Here is a 16794-nt window from a genome sequence, read left to right on the forward strand (position 1 = left end):
AGCTGGCTGAAAAATGCAAAATGGAAGAACAACAAAGGAGCGGGGGTGAGAATTCATATAGTAAAGGCTTTTAGGGGGGGAGTTTGTACTATGCTGGAAGGATGGAGCCAGGGTGTGTGTCCATGATATGGTTGATGTTTAGGACTGTTCTTCCCCCCTCTTCCCTCCCTCTCTCAAACAAAATCCTCCCTTGGGTCTCTGATCCTGTCACAGTCTCAGCATGTTTTGAGAAAAACAAAGACAGAGAAAGCATGATGACGGTGTCGCTCTACTATTGCCTGTTGCTCAGTTACCTAGTTGTGAGTCTGAAAGCAGATGAAAATATTATTTGCATATTAATTATTTAATTTATCTCCCTCCTGTACTCTCTTAGTAATGCATGATTTTTCCTAACAGACATATTTCATTTTGGTAGAAGGGTTCCCAAATGCTTCTGTTACGTAAATTAAACCATAAGTAGTTGACCAGGAGTTACTCAGGTTCTTTGTTAACTGTGAGGGAGTAGGTATTTTTAAAGATTGCAAATCAGGAAATGAAGAGGGAGTAGACCACATTTCTAGCAGTATCAGGACTTCTGTCATCTCTAGATTCTGTAACTGGTGCTGGAATTGTTTCTCTCCTGGAAAAGTTGGCATGAATATGCCTTAGTTTCTGAGCTTGAAAATTAGCATCCCTAAGTCAGGTGTTCAGAAATAAGCTTAAGAGCATGAAGCTAGATTCCACAGACTCTGGGAGTCCGCCAGTTCTGTTACTGAACCAAACTTGGGTCCGCTCACCCATGTGCAGTAAAGCCACTCTACTAACATCGGGTTGTGGGGAAGGAAAGCGCAGCGTTTACTGTAAGGCCCCATACTAGTAGTCTGGGACCGCTAGTACTCAAGAAGCCCGAACTCCCCGGTGGGTTTCAGGAGAGCATTTTTAGAAGGCCTGGGGGCTGTGTGCTCATGGTCATCAAGTAGTTAACATCTTCCATTTGGTGGGGGTTTTCACATCTGTAAAACTACTCAGGAAATGTGCACCAGATACTATTACCTAGGTACTTCAGAGAGGAGCTAAGGCAGAGAATATGGGGGAGGGGGGTCTGTCCCTGGAAGGCGTGATAGGGTCCTGATCAGTTATAGTTCTCGTCAGCTGCTGTGCAGCTGTTTTGTTAATAATGGGTGGCCAAGCGCATCTCTATGGGGGATCGTGTTTGTGTGTGTTTAGCCCACTCATCTGGCTGTACTGAAAACCTGCAACACACTTTCATGATTATATATTTTTTTGTCTCTGAGTGGCTGTATTTTTAAAAATATTTTAAGTTGCTCAACTGGATGTAAGTAACCTGAAATTACTAAAGGAGAGTTTCATATCATTTAGATAATTAATGAATCTAATCTTTCTCTGTTTGTTTGCTGTTTTCTGTATGTGTGTGTGTTTTTCTTTTCTTTTTTTTCCCCATAGCCCAAGACAGCTAAATCAGCACACTCAAAGTCAAAAGAGAGTGATGAACCTCACCATTCTAAGAATGACAGGCCAGCACGGTAAGATGACACCTGAAAAAGGGAGTGAGGAACTTGATCTTGGGGTGAGTAAGGAGATGTTGGCTGCCTGAAAAGAGTGTTTGTTCCTTGGAAAGGAGATCCAGAAATCTGCAGTTGTAAGGTGGTGTCAAGTCTTGCAGAGTTATTTTCAAGCTTTGTTTTCAGTTTTAAATTGGGTTGAACAAGGCAAATCAGGAAGACGGAGAATTTTACAGAAGCTGGGGTATAGAAGGAAAGATGTACTTTTGGTTAGGACCAAGTTCTTGTCTCTGGAGTCACTGAATTGACTGACCTCAGCTAGGAAGGGATGAGATTAACCATTTTCCTAAGTAAAATCTCACGTTTCAAATTTTTTTGAGTTTCATGGTCACATTAGTGTGTGCATGACATTTGCATACACCTAAATTCATTTCTATGTGAGTCTCAACGTCCTAGGCAAATACTCATTTGAGTCATTGCAGATTGTTCTAAATCCCACTAGATCAAATAGCTGTGGCTATGCTATGTATACCTTCTGACTTCTCTCAAGCAGTCTTGGGTCATGGTTATGGAGCGTCTGCTGTTTTTCCACTGCAGATTCTCAACATTTAAGTCTCTGGGGAAGCAACCTTTATTTTTTCTTTATTTCTTTCTGTTGCTTTTCAAAGGGAAATTGATTGGAAGAGGAAGAGAGAGCAATTAAATAGAAAAAGACAAAAGTAACACTAAATCTAATATTTTGAAAACTCTAAATTATTGAGACTTTGTGCTTTGGTCCTGATTATTAATAATATATTCATTAATTTTTTTTTTTTTTTTGCGGTACGCGGGCCTCTCACTGTCGTGGCCTCTCCCGCTGCGGAGCACAGGCTCCAGATGCACAGGCCCAGTGGCCATGGCTCATGGGCCCAGCCACTCTGCGGCATGTGGGATCCTCCCGGACCGGGGCACGAACCTGTGTCCCCTGCATCGGCAGGTGGACTCTCAACCACTGCGCCACCAGGGAAGCCCTTCATTAATTATTAAAACAAAAATTTTATCACACTGAAAAATATACACTGTTGTTGTCACTCATTGCTCACACTTAAACTACGAGACTTGTTTCCTTAAAGAGAATATAGTGTCCTTAAAATGCCATACTCTACTTTTAAATCCATGGGCTTTCAGAAGATAAATACGTTTCAGAAAACTTTATCAGGTTGTAAAGCTTTTAGGGCAACAGTAGTGTAGTTTGTCTAATTGTATAAAATTGGTTCCTCTTCCAGCTTTTGGTTATGCACATGCCAAATGCCTTTTAAAGCAAATTTTAGAGCTACATACTTCAGCTTTATTTATATCCCTACAACAGCCAAATAAGAAGTAACTAAACTGTTCTCAGTAGGTAAATAGGTGTGGCATATTATGGTTTTTTTAATGAAGGGAATTAAAATCATCTTTAGAGTTAGTAATTTTGCAGTCTTCAAAGTCCTTGGGCTTTTTAGAACACCTTGGCACCTTGGGCTTTTTTAGAATAACTTTGACAGCATATGATAGAACAGTCTGGAATGTCTATTTAAAGGATTTATTAAAGTTGAAAACAAGTTTCTGGAATGTAATAGGTACTCTTTAAAATATTTGATGTATTTGATTATGAATAATCAAATGATCCTGTGTTAAAAATGGCTATTGTAAATGAGTGAGAAGTGGCCTATGACTAATAGAACTGAATTGAATTAAGAGGAATGTTTGTCTTTAAATAGCTTTTGCAGAAAGACTATATATGGCAAAACAAAAATGAATAAGAATTTTATGAAACCTATATTTTCATAGTTAAAACTTAAAGCCTATTATCTTATTATAGGTATCTTATACAATTAATATCAGAATTATGCTTTCTGGTTAGAGTCTGTGGTTTCCTCTTTCACATTTAGTCATGGTGGAAGTTGAGTTATCCATTTGTACAGAAAGAGATGGTTTCAGGGGTTGAGAAACACGGAGCTTACTAGTTCAAGACGTTTACTTCAGTGTAACAGTCATGGTTAAAAGTCATTTTCATTGTCTATTATAAGATTTCTAGTCTAAAAAAATAGAGAACCAGTAGGCAATCTGAGTTAATTCCAATTCTTTGTAATTGGAAAAAGTTTCAACCCAAGTTCCAAATTGTTTTAACTCTAGGATTGTATATTAATAATACTACTTGGTATTTTAGTTTTGCATTTTTCCCTTAGAAAAACTTAAGGATTTTATAAATCTCATTTAGTTCCTACAGTATTCTTATGAATATGAAATATATTTGTCTCCCTTTCCTCAGTTATCAAGTATTTGTTGAGCACCCTAATAAATTGTCCAGAGCTAAAGTAAGCAGCAGTCAAAAAAAGTTGTTTCCTGCTCTTATGAAATTTATAAACTAAACAGATAATTATACAAATAACTATCATGATTGTGTTAAATGCTAAGGATGAAAAATACAGGTTGTTAGCAGAGCATAAGGAGACACTTAAACTAGTCTAGGTGTCTAGGCGGGCTTCTCGAAGCAATGAATTTTGAGTGAATTCTGAAGCATATTTGGCTTTATCACTATTAGCTTAAAGATACAAATCATTTCATACGAGCAGTTGGAAACAAGTAATCCTAATACATCAAAAACTGTAAAACAAACTATTAGTTAACAGGGTTTTTCCAACTTTGGATATGAATACCCTTAACTGAAGTAACCGTCTCCAGTGCAACAAATAATTTGGTAGGACCCCTGGAAGCAGTAAGCCCAGATTTGTTCTCCGTGTAATCAAATATTGAACAAAACAGCACACCAAGAGAACTGAGGGCATTCTAGATTCATTTGTTTATCCTTATAGGGGGGATCCTAGAGAGTTCATTGGTGTCCTATACTTTGTTTTACTCTTTAGCATCCCTTTCCTTGATGATGAGTTGATGGTGAGGCAATCAACAGAGTTTTTTGTTTTTGTTTTTTGCGGTACGCGGGCCTCTCACCACTGTGGCCTCTCCCATTGCGGAGCACAGGCTCCGGACGCGCAGGCTCAGCGGCCACGGCTCACGGGCCCAGCCGCTCCGGGGCATGTAGGATCCTCCTGGACCAGGGCACGAACCCATGTCCCCTTCATCGGCAGGCGGACTCTCAACCACTGCGCCACCAGGGAAGCCCAACATAGAGTTTTTTTGACAGTACCAGTTGGCTTGTGTTTCTCCAGTTTCCAGTCACCTAATGAGGGTATTAAAAAGAGTACAAAATAGAGCCTGCCACCCTGATTACCATTCCTGTTTTCTTGAGCCTCAGTTACTTCTTTAGTTAACTTTCTTAATTCTGGAGTCAGATTGCTTTGTCTCAACTGTTCCTGCCAAGTCTTATGTTACTTTTTAAAGGCGAATGTTATAAATATCCATGAATAATGAAAGGAAAACACTGGTTTGATTTCTAATATTTGTAAACAAATGGTTCAAAAAGAAAAACAAGAAAAATGCCACGTTATTTGTTGCGCTCATATTTATCATATGTATATAAAAATGTAAGAAAGTATAAAAACATATGCCACGTACCATTTGAAAGTATAAGGAGTATGTGTGCTTGTGTGCATGTGTGTGTGTGTTTGTATAATCTTGAATGCAGATAATGCTAATGATAAAAACACACACCTATGTAGCAGAGCATAGTATAGTAGTTAAGAGCACTGGTTTTGAAGTCCAGTTGAGTTTGAGCCCTGGCTCTACCACTCACCAACTGTGTGAACTTAGATCGCTTACCTGATCTAACCTAATCTAACTCTAAAATATGTGGATGATAGCTACCATGCAAACTCATCCTGAAAGTTGAGATTGTCTCTGTAGAGCCCATAGCATAGCCCTCAGTATATACACACATTTACATCCGATGCTGACCTCTTCCAGACACTGACTACCCAGGGAGATACCTACTGCTTGGGTCAGGGTGAGAAATTTGAACACTTGTCCTCATTCTTCTATGACAGAACCCATTATACCCAAACCGACCATAACTTTCCAGACTTCAAAATATTTATGCTTTCCATATTGCATATATAATTACACGACACATCCTACAACGTGGCTGTATATTTGGCAGGTCTTAACCTCATCTGGTTCCATGCTTTAACACAAATGTTGAGCACACCTTTAGGAAACAACAACCAAAAAAAGGGAGAGATTTTGTTCTATCTGTATCAGTGCCAGATGTCTGCAAAAATCTATGTTATATAAGTAAGATAATACAAAGTTTGGAGTATTAAAAATGTCCCAATTTTTTTTTACAGTTTGTCTTGTTTTGACATGAAAAGTTGCACATGTATTATTACTGCCCTTCCCTTCTCTAAGTTCTACTCTGCCACCTAGTGGTTTAAGGAACTTTGCTCTAAATTTTCTGTGTTGGCCAGCGTCCCCTCTCTGTCCTCCCTTCTTACCTGCCTCCCTCTCTCCCTTAATTACTTTCTTCCCTTCTATCCTTTCCTTTCTTTCTCTTTTTCTTCGTAATACCTACCAAAACAAAGTATACTTCTCATTAATGGCAGTGATAACATTAATCTTTGTTTCTCTAGCCCTTAGCACAATGCCTCACACATACTAGGTGTTCAGAAAATATTTGTTTTCATTGAATTATGTGCATCAGAACAAAGGAACAGTAAGATTAAATAATTTATCCAAGGTCATGTAACTGGCCAGGAACTAACATGAGGATTCTAAAATATTCTGGCTTTGTATTTCTACCGAAAATGTCTTTGCCAAGTGATCCAATGAGAGGTGGAATTGCTGTCATTACCCCTTAGAGTATCTCCTTAAATTCTAACTTTTTTTCAGGCCACTACCACCTACCATGACAGAGGCTGAGGATTTGGATTACACTCATTTTACAAACCAGCATAATTCCACGCGTCATTTCTCAAAGTCAGAGTCTTCTCATAAAGGTAATAAAAATATATATGGTCAGGTTTCAGATCCGTTTTGGTAATCCTCATGCTGTGGTGGGAAAGCCAGACGCTGTCTTACAGATCACTAGAGGGGAAAAATAAGTTATTCTTCCTCTTGGCAGATCATTATAGTAGTCTTCATTTTTTTGGAAAACAAACAAAAATGATTAAAAAACAGAAAGCAAACACCTTAAGCTGAATACAGGACTTTTCTATGTACAGTTAGTTCACCCTTGAACAACACAGGTTTGAGCTGCGCAGGGGTTCATTTATACATGGATTTTTTTCAATAATAAATATTACAGTACTATACCATCCATATTGGCTGAGTCTGCAGATGTGTGTACAGAGGGCCAGCTCTAAACTATACATGGATTTTCAACTGTGCAGAGAATCAGCACCCCAAAACCCCACATTGTTCAAGGGTCCAGAGAGAGTTCATTCATAGCTTTTATCAGATCCTTAAAGGGAGACTATGTTCCCCACTTAGATCTACTGGGCTTTTCCTGTCTTGGCTCTTGTTTCTCATCTGCCCGTGATTCTCTTAATTAGATTAAACTAAGCACATACGTACACACATCACACAAAACACATCGCATGGAAGAAAAATGGGACAAAGAAAATGAGAAAAAAATGTGAGATCTAAGTTGGACCAGATCTTTAAAATGAGAGGAATAATCGGTCTAGTTCCTCTACTAACCATATGCGTTCCCTTAGATGTATTTTTGTGACAGTCATAAAATGAGTGAGGAAAATGTCGTTTCTCATATTAATTTGCTCATCTAAAGATGGAGGTGATTTTAATGGTATCAGCACAGTCAGGATTATATGAGTAAAATACATGAAAGCAGATTGCAACAGACTTTACAAAGATTAGGTCTTATCAATTGATGTTTGGTTTTCTTTATGGTTTTTGAAGATTTATTAGGTGATGTTTTCATTATCCTTTCCCAAATCTAATGATTGCCTTCCCAAACTTACTTAAATTTTCTTTTCGGAGGTGATTACAAGATACCATTGCACAGGTGCAACTCTAGACTAATTAAATTAGAATTTCCAGGGGCAGGTTTTGCCAGACATTTGTATTTTTTTAAAAGCTCTCCTCCTGCTTCCCTATCATTCTGTCATTCATCCAATGTTGACATTAAGACAAAAAACATTACTTAAAAGATGAGATTAGTTGAATATTATCAAAACAACCCATACACTACAATTTCCATTAGTTGGTGGCCTTTTTACCATCCCTTGTTTAAGTGGAGGAAGTTCATGAGGTTCTTTCTCAAATTATATACATGCATCACTTTTAGGAGGTGCCTTCCTGCCCTTGACATACATTCGATACATAATATTAAAATAACACATTGATTCTGAATGTAAATACAACCTGGGTATCCGCAGGAGATTGGCTCCAGGACCCCCGAGGATCTCAGAATCCTCAGATACTCAAGACCCTTGTATAAAACGGCATAGCATTTGCCACGCGTCCTCCCCTAAACTGTAAATCATCTCTAGATTACTTACAATACGTAATACAGTGAGAATGCTCTGTAAATACTTGCAAACGTATGGCAAATTCAAGTTTTGCTTTTTGGAACTTTCTGGAAATTTTTTTTCTGAATAGTTTCAGTCCATGGTGGATGGGGAACCTGCAGATATGGAGAGCCAATTGTATTCTTACAACCAAAAACAAACAAAATATGAACCACTTGAAATGCATATAAATATAGGTAAATTATTTTACCTGAGCAGGGAGAAAAAGTGTCTCAGAGATTTTTCCTTCATTGTTTTTCTTCTTTTTTCCTTCTCTCTCCAGGTTTCCACTATAAGCCGTAAAAACCTAGGAACCTGCCTTGAAAACGGACTCACTGTAGCAAAATTACTGGATGATACAGAATGCATTCCATGCTTATTTTTTTCTCCTATATTTTGTATTCCTCAGATTTATCCTCAAGTGTTTTTTAGACCATAAATAATTTTCATTCATTTAAAATGTTTTGGTTATTCCTGATCACGTGGGCAGTACAAGAAAATCTAGCTTCTGAATATTGGCCACCTTTATGCTGCATATGCTTCCTGGGATATAGTATCTAAGAGCTCTATAAAATGCCATTTTCGTTAGGTATGGAGTATTGATATCTAGGGAATAGGCTTTATTTAGCAATTAGAATTTTGTGGAGATAATGATCAAAGTAACACAATGTTTGGATGCAATGCAGAATAAAAGAATATGAGAAATAGCTTTTTTTTGGTTCATTAGTGTATGATATATTAAAAGACAGAGACATTTGCTTTTTACTATTCAAGGAAAGAAAAAAATCACAACCATAAAATATTAAAAAAAAAACCCAAAAAACCTGGAACAGTTGAAATATGTAACAGACTACCAGGACTGTAGAGGTTTTACGTATCCTTACACGCCCTCCTGGGAAGATTGGCTTAGATGTCGTTCACTAACACTGTCGCTGCCATTGCCTCCTCAATAGCAAGGCTTTCTGAAGCCTCTGGGCATTGGACCATTTATTAGTATTTACTAGCAAAAATTTAATTCTGTGAAGTTTTAACTAAAGTCTGTGCAAAATCAACTGAGAATCGAAAAACTGAAAATGAAAAATTTTGTATCCCTTCTCTTATTTTACATTTACTTATAAAGCCGAAGGGAATGGAATTGGAAAAATGTTTATATACATGGTGCTGCCATCATTTTCTCTAGCTGTAAGATTGATCATAGCAGCATATGTTGGCAACCTCTCAAAAATATTTTGTGTATCTGTCAATAAGTAGATTAATTGGGCATGAAGTTGATAAAGGGGTTCTTCATCCAACTATTTGGTTCTACACATTTGTTAATGACACATGGGCATTGGATTCCTTTTGTGCCAGACCTTTAAACCCCTCTTCAAGAAATATGGAATTTTTTTCCATCTTCTAACCTCATGGAAATGCCTCTTTTCCCATACTAGTTAGTTAACATAAATATCAGTCATGCTATATATATAAATAATATCCTTTCAGCCTGACTTCCTGTTATTTTTCATTGTATGAATCTGACGTTTTTGGCATTTTAGTGTGATGTTTGTTTAGGAAAGAAATCTGTGGGTGACTTGAGAAAAATGGTTAATCCATTCTTTTCTGGCTTCTGTTTGCCTTATCTTTTGAGATAGTCTTTAAAGTTGGGCAATATTCAGGAAGCTTTTTAGACTAGTTTCTCAGAGCAGATTTGGGTTTTTCATTTTGAGAAAGATCTTTAGTTTCATAAAGTTTTTGGACTGTGTGAACTTAAGTAAAAGATATCTAAGAATTAAGTTTTGGGAAAATGATAATCTAGAAAGAAACAAAACCCTTAAGGATGTAGTCATTTCAGAAAATTGGGGAAAGGAAGAATAACAGGACTTTGAATGTCCAGGATGAAATGAAGGAGAAAAAGTCTTTATTTAAATAGGCAAGGGCAGACCAAACGGAGACCCTAGCCTTAAATCAAATTCCAGAGGGTGGTTTCAATATCCAAAGTTTAGGTATTGTTGATTTACAGTAATGCTATATTTTTCTTTGTCTGCCCTGTGATTTTGCTTCATGTTTTAAAAAGTTTTTTATGGTAGCTTTAAAGAAAAAAAAACAGTATATTTTTACTTGAAAATCAGGCAAATGGGCAACATTTGCCATATTTTTATTTTATAAATGTTTATTTTTCTATCTCATACAATGATCAGTTCTTCTTTTCAAATTCTTCGTTTCTCTTGCCTCTCATGTATTACTTCATCCAGTCATCTTTATTATTGTAAAATGCTAACTGGATATATTTTACTCAAAACAAATGTCAGGTGAGTTAACACGTGACCAGGATGTTAGTGTTTCAGCTGTCTTAGTGAGTGACCAAAGGTGGTATTTCCCTCGTGACACACAAATTCAGCACCTGGATTGAAAATTTGTTATTTTTTTTAAGGTTTTTAAAAGATTAGAATTTTTAAATATTTTAATTTAATTTAACTTTTTTTGTAAAGCAAACACTTTAAGGAGTATCAGAATAATTCTTTCCCTGTGAGTAAGGAGACAGATCAAATTCAACCAGTGGAATTCCTCTTACTCTCATTCAAATAGTGTAATTGTTATCTTTGAGACTATAGAAGCAACTAACAATTGTATTTTAAGAAACTGCCAGACATTCTTCACTGTGTTCTCTGCTTGTCACTTTGTCATTTTTATATAAATATGGAAGCATTTATTTTGTTTCTGTTCCTACTGCTGGAACACACGCAATTTAATTTTTAGGCCCACAGTGGATTATGCTTTAATGTTGTGATGTAAACGAATACTTCTGGCCTTTAGAAAATCTTTCTGTTTCCATACCTCTGTTCTGTGGAGACCAGGCCTCATTAACGTCAGTATCACTGAATGAGCACAGTGTGTTGTGGAGCCTTATCATAAGGCTACCGGACATGCACACCCCATTGCCGCAGCCTAACTTTTTGTAAGTCATCGCCTGGAAGCAAGTTTAGGTAAGGGTAAGATTAAATGTTCTGAGTTGGAAATAGTGTGACTCTGCTGTCTAGCCATTGTTAGACATAATTTTATTGGGAGACTGGACGGTTGCTACACATGCTTTAAAATAACACTGCAATTTTTAGAAGGTCACTTTGCGTACAGAGTCTTGGACTTACTATTTCCCAAGTGACTTTACAACAACCAGCAACAGACTAATGAACTGCAGAAAAGACTATATGGTTTTTGATCATAGAGAAACATCTAAATTAGAAAAGAAACGGATAGATGCTCCCAGGAGGAAAACCTTTTTAGAATGGCAGTGGCCACTTGGATCTAGACCAACATATTCCATAACGTGTGAACTTGGGCCTGTGTTCCACTGGACTCACGAGGAAATTAGGAACCAGACCTGTTTACCCCTTTTCTTCTGTACTGTGGCCCACAGTGGGACTGGACCATGAATAAATCTGTTGCAGACATTGTCCATACCTTTCACACAATCTTGGGACTTTTCAGTATAAAACTAATTAACTTTCAACTGATTATTATTTTTCTTTACTACTGTCAAATGTTCTCTGAATTTTGTCTTGTGCCAGATTGCTCTTTGGAAACACCTGGTATAATACGGTGCATTTGGTTTACCACATAAGTGGTTAACACTCTAGGGCCTTGATTTTTAATGAGTGTTGTCTTTATATAAAAATCACGTTGGGGAGTACCAAGATTATTCATTTATTCAGTGATGATTTCCTTGAAAGATAACTGTGGTGATTGGCTGTAATATCCTCAGCCACATAAAGACGTAAGACCCCTGTGTAAGCAGCTTTCTGAAGGACTGAGAACAAGATAGGACTTGCACTCAAAGACTTTTTTCCCTTTTGGGAAAGCACTATTTGTGTTGGGGACGTTAATACGGAAAAGGGACGTTAATACGGAAAAGGGAATCCTTCAGGTAGATTTCACTGTTACATAGTGTGCCATATTCTGATAATACTGGCTTTTTAGAAACAAGCATACAGAAATCAAGACCTGCTCTTTGAGCGAAAAGGAAAAGAAACAAAGACGAAAACAGATTTTTAGAGTACTTTGTCCATTGCTTACTGCTTGGAGTCAGAGAAAAGTTAGATAAAATGATCCCATTTTTCCTCCTATCTGGTGGTGCCTGTGAGTCTTAAAGCCATAACTGCTTATCTTACTGGTGACAGGATCCTTTTTTTCTCCCTAGTCCACAGTAGGTCATCTGGGCAGGGAGAAGCAAACTGGAGACTGGCCTGATAATGCCGCACGGGGCACCCAGTGTCACCCAGAGTTCTCTGGGAAGAGTCTCTTTTATCCCTGAGGATACATAAGACTGTTAAAGGGAAGAGTTGAGGCTGTTGTTACTCTTGCCATTTAACTCTCATTAGGAATGCTGAATTTATTTCTAGAGAAACCAAGAAGGAAAGGGTAGAGTAGGACATGCTCACTTCTACAGTCACTTTTCTTAGGAGACCTGCACTGTGTGCCAGCAACGTCTGTGAGGAGCAGTATTGCCTTAAACTAGTTTGATTGTGACCAAGGTCAGTGTACTATATTTCCTATATGTGAACGACTGTCAACTCTCCATTGAGATATAAAATTCACAGGTGAGCCCCAGACATCCTCACACCAAGCTGTGAGTGACGTCCACACTGATAGGTATGTCATTCCATTTCAAATCGCCTCTCAATCTATGAATGAGCAGTGGCATGACCAAGAAGGCTGGTAGTAGGCGAGAGAGAATTTCCTGACCGGATTCTTCAGGTGATCACTTCCTAAATAATTGAGAGTTGACTGTCCTCCTTTTCTATGGCTACTGTGTAGAAGATATTTCCAAAGGTTCTCTTATGCAGTGTGAAGTCATTATGTTTTGTAAGAATTTCACCAACACTCTTATGTATTAAAATGCATGCATTAACAAAAAAAAGAAAACCGAACAAAACAGAGACATTTACTCAAATGGGAGATTTGTTGATATGAAGAGTGTTTGTATTTTATTACTTTTAAGAGAAAATCAATCTGAAACTTTTGCTATGGTAGGGGAGACACCAGAGTGTGTTTTAGGGTTGTATTTGATGCTACAGACTAACACAATCATCTAAGTAATCATGTTGATTTGTGGAAATGTCTGGTCCTAAAAATCATTCTCTTTGCCCTTAAATATGTGTGAACACTGCCTAGATATATGTTCCTAATAGACTTAAATGTTTTTGTGTATTCTCAGCAAACTAGAAAATTTTTCTCTCATCTTGAGTAACTTTTTCATAGCATAAGGCATTTCAGATAAGAACAGAACTAATTGTGTAACTTAGTGCCCCACGATTCATTGCTGAGTTTCATATAGAAAGAGTGGAAGAATTGAAAGACAGGGGTCAAGTGACATTTCCTTCACAAAAGAGCAAGGATTAAGGACAGCAAAGAGAAGACAGTTGAGAGAATATACTATTACACATCATACATATACTTAGGATAAATTTTTGTTGCACTGAGTTTCAGACCATAATTGCTAAAAGAGTTTCTAACTCTTTCTAAATTTAGTGAGAGGGTTTTTGATACCAGAATTTCTAAAATTTCTTATTGAATTAGCCTCTGAAATCCCCATAGGCTATACCTTCAGCTTTGTCATAGACTGAAAGCCAAATGCCCTTTCTCGGATATAGCTATATTTTTCACCTGCCTCTTAAAGGCAACCCAATATTTAGTTCATGAAGTATTATGATAGCATATAAAAATGATGTTCCAAAATGAGAATTCTCTGTAATGCGGTTTTCCTTAAGAAGAATCCATCCCAACATTATTGTATTTTGAAAGGTGCCGAATTACAAAGTATAGGAGTTTGTTCATATAAATCAAGCTGCTCAGGAAATTTGAGGTGGTGCTGTCATTTGTCTCAAAATTTGGAAAAGTATCCTCTTGCAAGAGGTAACTGCACAGTGCCCAGAGGTTTTGGATGCTTTGGTAAGAAAGCCCTTTGACATTTGGAAAGTAGATGTTTAAAAAAACAAGTGAGATGTTATCTCAAGTGCTCATCAGTTTGTAGCCAAGCCCCAGAGGGAAAGGCAGCTTTGAAATAGTTACTTCATGGAACTGAACAGAACCTTAATGGAATAGAGTTGCCAGTCTGAGGACAGAAAACAAGGAGGCCACCTCAAATCACATGCCTATCTAGAGATTAAGTGAAACTGTGAGGGACACTGGATGCCTTAAGGTGACTGATGTTGGGTACCAGTGGGTATGTGTGCACACTTCTGGAAGAAGTTGATGGAAACAGTCTGTTTCAGTCCACCTTCATACAGCACAGGTTTCTGCTCATGACCTCATTGGGGAAAGTGAGAAATGTGGTGCTGGAGACGTTCTTGTGTCTTGGGCGGCTGAGGTGCTAACGTCATTCAGAATCCAGTGCTCAAGCCTCCCTTCAGTGCCAGTTATACATCTTCATTCATTCATCTATGCAAGCTTGTGTTTCAGTGGTTCGTTTTTTACACCTTGTGACCCATTGGATTCTTTCAATATCAGGTTTAACATTGATATTATGAATCATTTTTAAACCAAAGTATTGTATAAGTCCGTGTGCTTGTTTTCCTGAACGGATGGAGGCAAACACCGATCTTGTCCTTTTCTCTTAATACAGTCATCCATTTATTACGTTAATGGTCTCTGTCTCATGTTTTCTTTACCACATTCAAGGACTTGGGAAGATCTGGGAATATTCATTTGTTTTTTCTTCTTTACAAAGTTAACCCTAATGTATCTTTGTTTAATAACAGTAGCTTTTTATCTTATTCTGGTTACTGTAACCATGTATAACACTGTACTTCCTAGTACATTAACATTCTCAACAAATACTCCCAAGTCCAAATCCGTTAGAAAAAAAAAAAAAAAAATCCGTTAGAGAAGTGGCTTTGTTTTGTGTGTGGTGATTGGTGGCTTGGTTGATGTATTTGAAAGAAAAACAGGTAAGTGGATGTTCACACAGTAATCCGAATGATTAAAGGCTCCATGAGGCCAAAAACCAAGTCTGCACCACACATGCAGTCCATGGATGTTAAAAATAGACATTAATAATAACCAGCATTTAACATTTTACCTTTATGAGGTGTTTCTTTATCTAATTTTCTTTACTAGACTAGCCATGATGTGGAAACTGATTCTGCAGAAATTTAGCAGGTTACTTAAAAATAAGATACGGGCTTCCCTGGTGGCACAGTGGTTGAGAGTCCGGCTGCCGATGCAGGGGACACGGGTTCGTGCCCCGGTCCGGGAGGATCCCTCATGTCGCGGAGCGGCTGGGCCCGTGAGCCATGGCCACTGGGCCTGCGCGTCCAGAGCCTGTGCTCCGCAACGGGAGGGGCCACAGCGGTGAGAGGCCCGTGTACCGCAAAAAAAAAAAATCAAAACCAAACAACCCTCGTAACAAAAATAAGATACTATTTTCAATGACTGTTAAACTGATTTTTAAAGAGGTAACTAGTGTGTTGGCCACAAAGTTCGTTCGGGGTTTTCATGGCGCTACGGAAAAACCTGAATGAACTTTTTGGCCAACCCAATATTTAGTTTCCTTTGGCCAGACTCAAGACCTCACTTCCTTCTCTGGCAAATGTTACAAGGGAATCTAAGTGATCTCAGTTATACATCTATACTGTTGTGAAAACATGTTAAGGAAACCTAATCCAAAATTGGAGTTGGGAAGCCACGAAGGGAGGGCTGTCGCACGTGCCACGCGTTGCAGCTTGTATAGTTCAGCAGGAAGGAGGAAGAGTTCCTCTCTCACCTGGCAACAGTAAGCTGCCCTAATCTTCAGCCAATGAGAAGCCGCCACCACTTCAAAATCTCATTCTCCTCCAGTGAACTTTTGTTCAAAACAGCCCCTCCCCATTTGTTCTCCAGACTTGCTTATGTTTCAACATAGTTGGCTTGTCCCAAATTGTCCTTTGCTTTTCCCATATAAACTAATTTTTGCTTAAGGAAAATTGCTCTTTGCTCTGTTTAAGGTTTACACTGTGTATCACTACCAGACACCTAAGGAGCACTGGTGATATGCAGACATTACAGTATTTTTTAGTTGAAGAAATGTGTTGATTTCAGTTTCTGAAGAATGGGTGAAAGTTGCCAGGGATAAAAGTTTGCATACCTAAAAGTCAATTTAAAAATTAAATATGTAATTAAGGCAGCTCCTCTTAATCTGTGGCAGGAGGTACCCAATATGCCTGGGTGGGTTTTGTGGGTATGGCTGGGTCCGAATGTCAGGCTGTGGCCATGTGGTGTGGAGAGGTAGCACACTAGAAAGCTCCTCAAAGACAGCCGGGAGAACCTTAGCTGCCTTCTACTCCTTGGAAATTCAGAGAAATCTCAGAAGGCTTTGGACTACTACATGTCACAGGGTAGGGATTTGAAGAAATTTCACCCACATATCAAGGGGCAGAAAGATCACGTGTTTCCTCCCCATTGTATCTGAGTTACGTGCTTAAACAAACATGAACTAAACACTGCAGTAGAGCCAATGACTAAGGAAATCGACAGGAATAAGGAGGTCTGAGTCCTAGTCCTGGCTTTTCTGTGAACTTGGTTCAGGACCTTGGAACACCACTTATCCTTTCTACTAATAAGCTCATTGCAGTGAGAGTTGGCAATCTGTAAGTACTCCTTCAGGTCGAATATTCTAGGATCCTGGCTGTCAAGATGTGCTGGGTTCCTCTAAGATACCTCAAAAAGAGAAGAGCCTCATGCCCTACTGGGAGCCTGGAAAATCCCGAACTCTTCCTAGGCATTCGTTTGTAAGGCCTCATTCCTGAACTCGTGTCCTTTAAAAAGATTTTTTTTTGTTTATTTTGGACAAAAACTGTATATGTTTCAGGTGTACAATGTGATGTTTTGATGAACGT

At 38.2% G+C, this 16794-nt stretch overlaps 1 protein-coding gene across 3 annotated transcripts in view; it reads left to right on the forward strand.

The window, feature by feature from the left end:
- CCDC50 (coiled-coil domain containing 50) overlaps positions 1-14563 on the forward strand; it is a 66537-nt gene extending 51974 nt beyond the window's left edge. For all 3 annotated transcript variants that reach the window (XM_024740242.1, XM_024740251.1, XM_024740259.1), the window contains 3 exons: positions 1444-1523; positions 6306-6412; positions 8229-14563. In XM_024740242.1, the coding sequence (XP_024596010.1) occupies positions 1444-1523; positions 6306-6412; positions 8229-8248 (207 nt within the window). In that variant the 3' untranslated portion in view covers positions 8249-14563. The remainder of the gene's footprint in view (positions 1-1443; positions 1524-6305; positions 6413-8228) is intronic.
- The last annotated feature ends 2231 nt before the right edge of the window (positions 14564-16794 follow it).

Source organism: Neophocaena asiaeorientalis, unplaced genomic scaffold, assembly GCF_003031525.2.
Source record: "Neophocaena asiaeorientalis asiaeorientalis breed wild unplaced genomic scaffold, Neophocaena_asiaeorientalis_V1.1 scaffold723, whole genome shotgun sequence".
NCBI lineage: Eukaryota > Metazoa > Chordata > Mammalia > Artiodactyla > Phocoenidae > Neophocaena > Neophocaena asiaeorientalis.